General features: G+C 48.1%; 1 protein-coding gene across 5 annotated transcripts in view; it reads right to left on the bottom strand.

The window, feature by feature from the left end:
* Nucleotides 1-303: 303 nt before the first annotated feature.
* Nucleotides 304-10,925, bottom strand: part of NEDD1 (NEDD1 gamma-tubulin ring complex targeting factor) — a 28,270-nt gene continuing 17,648 nt past the window's right edge. For all 5 annotated transcript variants that reach the window (XM_061567321.1, XM_061567325.1, XM_061567324.1 and 2 more), the window contains 3 exons: nt 5,724-5,886; nt 5,172-5,238; nt 304-2,955 (listed from right to left, as the gene is read on the bottom strand). In XM_061567321.1, the coding sequence (XP_061423305.1) occupies nt 2,851-2,955; nt 5,172-5,238; nt 5,724-5,886 (335 nt within the window). In that variant the 3' untranslated portion in view covers nt 304-2,850. The remainder of the gene's footprint in view (nt 2,956-5,171; nt 5,239-5,723; nt 5,887-10,925) is intronic.

The following is a 10,925-nucleotide window of genomic DNA, read 5'->3' as shown; positions in this document are numbered from 1 at the left end:
TATCAACATCGGGCAAATGACGGGATGAGTCAACTCCCGATTGATATTTAAACTCACAAGCTTCCAACTGCAAATCGAGTGCTCTAATTATAGCAAGCCAGATACTGCCATGTAATGGCGCCGTTGAAGATAAGTCAACACACTGTGGTTATAATCGAAGGGGTGGCCTTTGAAAAGTGCAAAGAAACATTCCGTAACTTCGTAAATGTGGGCGGCAGTGTTTAAATGGCGCAGGCACACAATGGCCTACGCTCGTGGACAGACATTGATGGGATTTTTTTTTCACAGCTGCGCAATTCTGCATCATGAATAATCGTCAGTTTATTAAGTGCCATACCAAACACGGAACGCCAACTCGTACAAAGGCTGGCATTAAAAATATGCATCCGAATGCATACCCATTGAATACGATCAAATAAGAGGTTGAACAGGCATACTATAAGGACAAGAATGGTACGTTTGATGTCGAAAAATGGTGCTAGGTACAAATCAGGATGAATGCAGAGAGGTTTCAACAGTTGAGGTTTTTTTTTACTTTTCATTCCTTTCAAAACCTCTACAAGACCAAGGCACCGACTCAAGAGCTTCTTAACATCTTGACGTGTAACGGTATTCCTCCGTTGGGAGGGGTTCACACTGACGGATTAAGGAAAGGCACTCATAAAAAAAACAGCCTACTTAATCAGGACCCTTTTTTTTTACACATGACACAGCACACACACGAAATGTGGTTATTTTCTGTCACTGTACTCTGGGGGGGGGTAAGTTTACCGACCTCCCACAGAACCGCTCGCTCCAACCAGACCGAGTGAGCAAAAACTGTTAAATTAACACAAATATTAAAGTTCGAATTACTATAAATGCATTCATACATTTTCCACACCCCCACCCCCCCGTGTCTCTTTTTACAATGTACGGCTAAAGAAACTGTGCTGTTTAGTTTTGTACAACTCGGAAGACTTGTAGATTGCAGGTACTGTAATCATTTTTTGATGATAGCTTACTGCACCACGCTGGAATTTTTCAAAACTCGTCCAGGCAGGTTATGGCTGTTAATATCTAACCGACGTGCTACTTATTGATAAACTCCTTTATAAAGACCCCCCCCCCCCCCGGTTTTAATTGTACATGTTCAGATAAAACTGCACCCCACAGCCTGTTTTAACATTTGATTTCTTGTGTTTTGTGCGGTCACAACCAATGAGGCATTAGCACTCGATGAATACGGTTTAAATGTCTCATGCCCTTCAAAGCCGATGATACCGGACCACGTTAAGGGGGGGCAACCCCTCCAGCAATGAAAAATAATAGTTGTTAGTAAGGACTTGTCCCTTGCTTTTGATTCGACGCGTGTGCGGCGATGGTGCAGCCATCGATCGAGGGTCGAATTCGAACCGCGTTGTGTGATCGGCATCGCGCTCGCTGAAGGTGTTTGCCTTTAGGGAAGTCGTGTACTGCATACGCAACTGCGCACAATTCTGTGAGTCACTTATAACTGCTTTGCCGTTACTTATTTCCGATTATGGACTCAGACTATTGTCCTGTCACATAATATGCTACACAGTGGCAATGGGGGTCGCAAAATGCCGATTTATTACTAATAAACCCCAATGATCCGATCGAAATTAGGGATTTCGATCGGATCATTGGGGGGGGCACGTGCCACCCCACCCCCACTGGCTCCGCCAGTGCAGGCAGGCAGTCTTAATTACAAAAGTTCCACGTTTTCACCAGTGCTGCTACTGCATTATCTGCATACAGGAGTGTGGCATATCCACATACTCCCCGCGGCTATGGACATTTTTTCGTGCGATCACGTGACCGACAGTTTGCCTTCCACTCATGAGCCAAGTGACCTACGCAAACAAGGTTCTTATCGCAAGAATTTGGGCACGTTTTTCTGAACAATTTCTGCTATGATGGTACAGTACCCTCAATGTGCTTTTCAAAATGTATAGCCCTTAATCACGTTTTTATCAGGCATGGACAGGTACATAAATATACATATATACACACACATGTGAATATATAAAGATCCCCCTGAAAGCCTAAACAGCCTTTTTTAGATAAGTGCTGTTCGTGAGCACCTTTAAAGGCCAGCACGGTACACGAGGGGGTGGGTGGCCAGCACCACGCCCGACCGCATTCGTCTCGCCTGTGGCGATGTTTTTACACACCACACCAGGTAATCACTTTAAAGCTGAGACGACCTTAGGGAGGCCCAGGACTGGTTCAGATATTCGTCACTTGTGGTGGCCGTGAGCGGGAATCGAACTTGGGTCGCTGGCTTCGTAGCGCAGCGTGTTAACCGCTACACTACTGCTCCCCACATTAATATAGACATATATATACAGGTAAATGGCAATGAGAGTGTTACAAGAGGGACATAGAACACGAATGGTTATTGCTGTTCGTCCATGGTGAATGTTATCTCCACACATATTGCTTTAAAACTTCCAGCAGAAGTGGATGGGAGAGGGTCAGTAGTCGTCTTTAACGTGGCCCAAAACTGAAGCCAACAGTTGCGCAATCAAATCGCGCCAAGTAATCGCTCGCAACTGCTTTGTCCAGATCCGAGCGAGTAGTTGCGGAAAAAGGAAATTAAAAGCCACGACAAAATGAAACGCCGCATCTATGATTGGAACGACGGACTGAAAGTTCGCAAGTGTGCAGCGCACGACGAAATTACGTCGCTACAAATCGCTGGGCTGATCAATGCTTGAAAGTAGAGTGTCTCTCGGCTTTGAACAACGGTTGCTGGAGACATCCACACATGCGTTTCAGTTGCACGCAATCGAGTTGAGCAACCTATCGCTCGGATGTGGATCTAATTTTCGACAAGGTCAGAGGTCAGTAGTTGGAGCGAAGCTTCTTGTTCTCCTCGCGTAGGCGCTCGATCTCGGCGACGAGGGTGTAGTTGATGGAGTAGCGCTCCAGGAGGGACTCCATCACGTTCTTGAACGGTCCGGTGAGTCCAAGCACACGCGCACACACATATAACATACAATCACGTATAAACGCATACCCTACAAAGACCCATGCTGCCACACATGCAGACAAAGACAAAAATTTCCCATATAGCATACACAGACCGTTGAGGCAAGTGCTGTTCGCGAGCACCTACGAAGGCTGGCAGAGCGTACGAGGCTGTGGTCTGGCCAGAACCACGCCTAGCCACCTTCTTCTCCACAGCGCTGATGTTTGCACATCGCACCATGTACTGAGTCAACCCAGATGAGGGCCCAGAACCATGTTCTTGGTTCTTTCGGTAAAGTCACGTAGAAGGGAAGTAATAAAATAATAAAAATAAAACATAATAAAATAATTCTCACGACGTTTCGGCCACAACGCAAGCAGCCGTCCTCAGGTGAAGACTGAAACACCACCAAGCTTGGAGCGTATATTTAAGCTGGGTTGGAGGGGGGAAGAAGAGCGCCTTGACCATAAATATGCTAAATTCCTCTTGATATGCAAATTATTTTGTCAAGGCGCTCTTCTTCCCCCCTCCAACCCAGCTTAAATATACGCTCCAAGCTTGGTGGTGTTTCATTCTTCACCTGAGGACGGGTGCTTGCGTTGTGGCCGAAACGTCGTGAGAATAATTTTATTATGTTTTATTTTTATTATTTTATTACTTCCCTTCTACGTGACTTTACCGAAAGAACCAAGAAGATGAATCCCTGCAGTCACGAAAGCTTTAAATCGAAATAGGCCCAGAACCAGTTCAGATATCACTTGCCACCGAAATTGGTATTGGATGGGAAACAAACGTTCGGAGCGCAGTGGGTTAACCACATTTCCTCATACATGCAGACACACAAAATATAGAAATACATACACATGCCCACAAAGACAAAAATCCCCTGTGTAGCCTTGACAGACTGTAGGGGCAGTGCTGTTAGTGGGCACCTATGAAGGCCGGCATGGCACATGAGCGGGTTTGGTGGCCAGCTACACGCCCGACCGCCTTCACACACACCCGCATACACAGACTCGTGCAAGCACAGTTTATTCTCATGTTAACTTTAAATAAAACTGAGAAAAGGAGTTAATTCGAATTGCTGGCCATGTGAAAGTTAGGACGAGCATCATGCTAAGCATAACATCAGATGTTTCTTACTTTGTTATATTCCCAACATCTCTGACTTAGTGTTGGGAATAACAAATGACACTCATGCACACATACTGTTCCAGAAAAATCAAACAAACCTACTGGCAAGTAACATTAGGATACTCAGAATGTTTATTTTATATGCTGGATTAACTTCAAAAAGCAAAATGAACAGCACGCCTTATTCCCTGGCAAACAAACTACTGAGCCGATTCAAGCTGCTTTACAGCATCAGTTCTCATTGTGCAAGAGATAATTTAGCATTTTTTGCAAAGGCAGAGCCAGATTGTACTGTTGCATTCGGCAGTCTCATTCCAAACGCATTATCCACGTAACCAAAACAGAAGTGCACATGCCAACGGGCGCCCACTACTAAGGACACCGAGCCAAACACATATAGGTCTTGAACACAGCGCAGTGACAATTCATTTGCATGCAAACCGCGCGTGTGTCAATGAGCGTGACTCAAGCTGCAATGCGGGGAAAATCCATTGATGTACTGCACTATAAGCAAACTCTATTTAACTATATTTTTTATTTTATTTTACCAGGTAAGGACCACTGAGCTATACATCTCTCTTCTTTAGAAGCGACCTGGCCACAAATGATAGCTCGACCAAGTGGCTTATCACGTGGAAATATATTACAGCCAAATAGTCGAAACGCGTGTTTCTAGATGTGGAGGGGGAAAACCGGAGGACCCGGAGAAAAATCCACACAACCACGGGGAGAACATGCAAACTCCCTGTATACCAGGCGAGGTAGTTATAACGTCTCGCCACCCCAAACATCTATTCTCGCTGCCTTCAACAAACCACAATGACCAAATAAATAGCCTCCACGGCTGGTACGGCGCAAAAGGCCCTCATCCGGCGGCAGATTGAAGAAAGGGCTGTACAATAGGTTCCGCTTTCAGCATGTGACCCAGAGGACGCAGAAACAGTGACGATACCCTCGGTCTACTCCGGTTGACGTCGCTCTGAACGATGGAGCTGACAAATCTGAATTGCTAACTATATGCGCACACCCTGGATTGTTTCACAGCGGCGTGCCGACTCACCTGTTGCATCTCAAACTGCCGCAGCATCTCCACCTGCAGGTTCACCATGTCCCGATGGAATGCATCCCTGCATGACAAACACAAATTGGTAGCCCTCTCAACGATAATAATAATCGCGTAAAATTTTCATCTCGGAAAACCTATTTCAAATGGGATTAGGGCTTGGCCTATGCCTTTCAAATGATAATTTTTCACAAATGTAGGTGAGCCACTACAACTCTTGCTGTCAAAATGCTCGATCAAAGGCATTGCCAATGTATCTGACTAAGAAACCACAAAAAACAAGATTCCATCAATTTATACTTGAGATAATGAATTATGAAATTCGTTATTTTATCCCCAAAATGAGTACATCACAATCATAAAAATGTCCCCTATGACAAGGGGAACACAGAAGTAGGCGTGCGACAATCTTCCTAGGCGGTTATCTGATATAACATGAAGCACTGCTCGCCGCAAGACTTCTCAACGGAAGGTTTGTCGCCGCGCAACAACAAGAGTGAGAACAGAAACGACGCAAGGGGGGGCGCCCCCCAGGAGAGACGCACGTACGTGTAGGTCTCCATGGTGTCCTCGATCATGCCACGGATGAAGTCGACCTGGAAGGGGGTGAGCATTCGGTGTGTCTCGCCGTTCTGCACCACGTCCGCCACTCGCTGTGCCAGCGTTCCCGCCACCTCCACCGCCGGCCTGCCGGGTGGCGTCACCGCCGCGTCTAGATCGAGAAAATGTACACGCAAAAAAAGGTGTGATCAATAATAATAAACAATCAAGCATTTCATGCAGGAGAGATTCAAGTCTTGAGACTTTTTTCAAGATTGTCCTGCGTTGCAATGTTTGGCCGATTCCGCGATAGTTTTTTCACGCGTGGGAGGAAAACGGAATGTGAAGAAAACTCACGCATACAGTACTATGTATGGCACGACACTCAAAGCCCCGGCATTGGTTGAGTCAAGACTCCATCGCTTCACTGCTATCTCCTGGTCACCTTACAGCTCAAATCTACGAACCCCGACACCAGAGGTCGCAAACGGGTTTTGATTCCTTACCCATACCCGTACGCACCAGGGTCACAAACGGCTACCCGTACCCATACCCAGCCGGGTACGGGTAGCCGGGTATCGGGTCGGGTACGGGTATCGGGTACCCGATTGCGACCTCTGTCCAACACCCCCATCTGCATACTAAGCATGCTCAGCCCTGCTTAGCTTCTAAGATCTCACAAGATTCAGTTGCATTCAAGGTGATTTGAAAGAGCAACAATATATATTTTTAAAGCATGCAAATTGTAAGGCAAACTAAAAATACAGTTGTTTTATAGACGCATACCTAGGTCGCGTATCCTGGTCTGACCCCCACATGAGTTCGAAGCATTGTTTGAGACGAAGAACCAAAAGTCACCATCAGAAGTGCTGCCACAGCACCCTCCAGCGATGCTACCGCACTCCTATTTGTCACAGCTTGGTCAATCCACTGAAGGATGAAGGCCTATCCATGCTGTGTCGGTCATGCGGGGTTGTTTTTACCATAGTTCCATACATGTCAACCCCTTATCAGTGCCTACCTTATTACAGCTCAATTCAGAGCTTATTGGTCACTCTGTGCCCTTATGAATCTCAACGTTCATCCCACAAAGTCCCATCACAAGGGAGAAATACGAAGACAATAAATTGTGCCTGTATTGAAAGGGCTGTACGCCGTATGGATCTGAAAACTCAATTTTCCTGTAAAAGAATACGGGTAAACCGTATGGGTTGACAGGTGTGTAGTTCTAAGCCGAGCCCAATACTGGTTCAGACATCACTGGTAGCTCTGGCCATGGATCGAAACTCAGGTCGTAGGTTCACAGCGTAGAGCGCAAACCACTCTTGTGCCACTCCATATTAAATGATACAACTATAAATTATTTTATTTATAAAAACACACGTTACATTTGCAAGCACAGAAAGAAACATGAGGATCACGTGTTTTTTACTTGCAGGATAAATGTCCAAACTCAAAAGCACACGGATATTTTTTTTTCACGTACCGCAGCTACACTGTGCAAGTGTAATGGTACAGAACGCACGAAGCGTACACAAGTGTGGACCGGCAACAACTGGGTTATTTGGTTTCATGCTGGCCTCTGAAGAGCAACAATTTAACGCACGCAAAAAACCCACGAGTGCTCTCATTTCTGCCCAAGCCTATTTGTTAAGCGCAAGGGTTCAAGGGTGCATTCTCGACCGCCTCTTTGCAAACGCGAGGCATAGCAAGCCAGGACTTGCCCGTACTTGAAGCACACCATCAAACGCACAAAGCGTGCCAGTTTGCATTTACACCCCGGTGACTTTGAGGTGGCTCATAAGCAAGCGCTTGTTAAGATTGCGCAGGATCACAAAAGGCGCAGCGACATCAATACAATGCGGACGCTGCGCCAGCAGACCCAGACGTAAAAAGAAAATAAGCAGACGTCGTTCCTGCCGCTGGCTCGCTCTTAGGAGCAACGCCAGCCCCTCCTAGATCAATGAGCATCGCCCTAGGGAGAAGGTTAAAATGCAAGGCAAGGGGGGCAAGAGTAGAACAGCAGATGGGCACGAGGCTTCAGGGATGGGTGATGGAGGCAACTTTTGTTGGCGTATACACATTGGACTGTCAGACCGAAGGCAAACAAGCAAATAATAAAAACCGTGAATGTGCATGGATTCCGTAATAACTTTCCAACATGAATTTGTTCTTGAAAGGTCTCAAGCAGCGATAAGCTGAACAACAAAGATGACGTTAGGCGGCACGTGACACGAGATGGCACAGGGGAGGGGAGCCGCGGGGACACAGATACCACAAGGGCACAGATGCTAAGGCAAATTCTTCGAGTGCTGGATTTTGTCTTCAAGTTTTGAAAAACCCTTTGATCAATTTGGCCAGTGTTCTAAAGAGAAAGTCGTTGAATAGCAACAAAAACTTCATACTAATGTGGCACTCATATCGGATAATCTTTACGAGATTTATCGTATCCCTAAGACAGACAGAAGAAAGCGAATGCATGAAAACTTTTAAGCTAATGCTCTGCCACTCCGATTGTTTCATAAGGAACATCAAGAATATAGGGGTCATATTCTATATTTAGTGCTGCGTGGAAGCGAATAATACATTGTTTAAACGCATGCCTATACAGGCCACCATACTTCAATAGGGTTTACTGTTGGTACGGCTGTTTTAATACACACAATGGACAGGAAGGACAAGATCAATGGGCCCGCATAATGCGCATGTGTAATGCGGGCTGTAAATGGGCGGGGCGGATATGACGATCCGAGAGGGAGGAGTCAGGGTGACGTGGGGGAGAAGTTATAGCGGGGAGACAGGAAGCTATCTGGGTCAGTCGGGGGAGTGAAGGGTGGTGAACACGTTGGGTGGTCGCCGTGCCTCAGCCTGGTGGCTGAGGGGCTCATGACGGCGCCAGCCAGCGGGGTGGAAGAGAGAGTGGAGGATTGAGGTAGGAAGTGGCGAGATAGCCACAGAGGCCACGAAGGGCTGAGGTAGGAAATGGCGAGATAGCCATAGAGGCCACGAAGGGCTGACATTGGGAGGTGGCGAGATCGCCACGCACGGAGGAACAGGGAGCAGAGATGGAGCTGCTGGGGGAGCAGCCAGAGGGCTGTACCAAGAGCCTGCAGCGGAGCTGCAGGAGCGTGGAAGGCTACGGGAGCGAAGGCAGATGTGGGGCTGCCAGGGAGAGAGTCTCAGGAGGAGTGCCGTGTGGGAAGGAGAACGCGAACCCCAAATAAAGGACACGAAGACAGAAAGAAGTGTTCGAGTCCTTTTATTACACTGGAGTCAGAAGTGAAACGGCATCTCAAAACAACTGAGAGAAAGAAAAAAAAAAAAAAGAATATTCCTGCTACATCATCCGACGACGACGACCTTCCTCAGACGGTGGACCTGCCTGCGATGGAAGAGGAGATCCGTTCTGGAACGAGTACGGGTCCGGGTGAGCAAGGTGTCGACGCGTCGGTGGACCTGTCTGTGCCGGAGGACGCCAACTTACGATGGAGACAGATGGTGATGCAGATGGGGACCTTGAAAATCGTGCTGGCGCGACTGTGTGAGTTCACCACGCCGAGGACGACGACGGGGAGGCCCGGTGGTGATCCGCAGGCCTCTGCCTTTCCTGCGCTGTGAGCGCCATTGCCACGTGGCACGAAGACGCCATCTTGGGCGTGGCAGGGGAAAAACGGCGGGAAGCCGCCATCTTGTCTTCACCGCGGCGGGAGGACGCCGCCATCTTCAACATCGCGGCGGAGAGGCAGCCTTGCGCTGCCATCTGGAGGTGCCGCGGGGTGAGCAGCCTGCTGTGAGCTGCTGTTTTTCGAGGGGGTGCTGCGATGAGAAGACGCCGATGCTGCAGCTGCTGGGGCGGGAGCTTCCCGTCCTGGCTCGGGTGCGTGACAACGGAGCCGTCAAGTCGCCGAACGAGTTCTGCGAGGCGTCTCAAGTTGCCACCCTGCCGTCCTCTTCTTGCTGCAGCCCCGGGCGAGTCATAACGATACGCACCCGGCCTTAACACACACCTCACTCATCTTTCGAGGGCCGGGGGGGCTATTTTGGTTTTCTCTTATGACTCGATTGTGCGGAGCGCGGTTCGGACTGTGTGTATGTGTGTGTAACAACGATGAACGCGCTATCTGCTTGTTGCTTGGTGTCAATATAAGTGTGTGCGTGTGTTGAGAATGGACGGAGAGTCTGCTGTATTTGCTGAGTGTCAAATTGTGTGTGTGCGCTGCTGCGTGGAGTTGTTATCTTGATGGTGAAGTTAATTATTAACTTGGGAGCGTCGGGTATCTTGCGCTGTATTATTTGTGGGTTACCTTGTGCGATGGGCTTAATTGGAAAAAAATATATATTTTTTTTTTGGTGTATTGTGCTGCGAGGTGCTGTGTGCGATGCGATTGTTGCAAGAGAGAGAATAATTGTGTTGTTGCTGCAAAGTTACGACAGGATTAATGGTGTGTTGGTTGCCTGCAGATCTGCTTGCTATTGTGTTTAAATGTACGCGTGTGATCGCAATATGCTGATTGTATGTGCTGTTATACCGTTCTGTATGGTTATGGGGTGCGATGCAGTGGTTGATTATTGGAATTGGGATTGTTATTATATTGTGCGTACCTGTTGGAAATTGGTAACAAATTCGAGGGGGACCCAAATATTTGGTTGTATGGGTGTTGTGCACACGAGATTTCGTGTATATTATGGGTAATTGCGCTTTTTGAGAGAGAGCGCGCTTTGAGGGTGCGTGATGACGCCGTTGTGGGTGTCTCAAAGGTTAATGCTAATGGGACCGTAAATTGGCGGCAAGTGGCGTCGCGTATTCGGTTGATCGCATGCAGCCACGAGTTGCTTGGCGAGTTGGGTTGTGTAACCAATGTGGTTGGTAAAATATTGGTTAAAAATTCCACGATATGACAGCTGTGCGCAGCAAGCTGGGGCTGTGCGTCTATCGTTGGTGGGGTTGTTATAACGTGACGGGGGGATGCGTCTTGTGACCCCCAGCTAAGGGGAGCTGGGGTGCACGAATGGAGAAAACTGGCCACGTGTTCGCACGTTGGGCCGCCATTTTGCGCGCATGCGGGGTATGGCGACGATGCGCTTTGCGGAAAGGGCCGCCATTTTGAGTGCGCGCGAGAGATATTGCGCGAACGCGCTGGGCGAAGGGGGACGCCATTTTTGAGCGCGCGGGAAAAACCGGGGTGGGGCAAATATTCCATCTGTTATGCC

This window comes from Lethenteron reissneri, chromosome 38 (genome assembly GCF_015708825.2).
Source record: "Lethenteron reissneri isolate LAM-NWPU_2019-01 chromosome 38, ASM1570882v1, whole genome shotgun sequence".
Lineage (NCBI taxonomy): Eukaryota > Metazoa > Chordata > Hyperoartia > Petromyzontiformes > Petromyzontidae > Lethenteron > Lethenteron reissneri.
The sequence above is the reverse complement of the archived record's forward strand: the minus strand, read 5'-3'. Positions and strand labels throughout refer to the sequence as shown.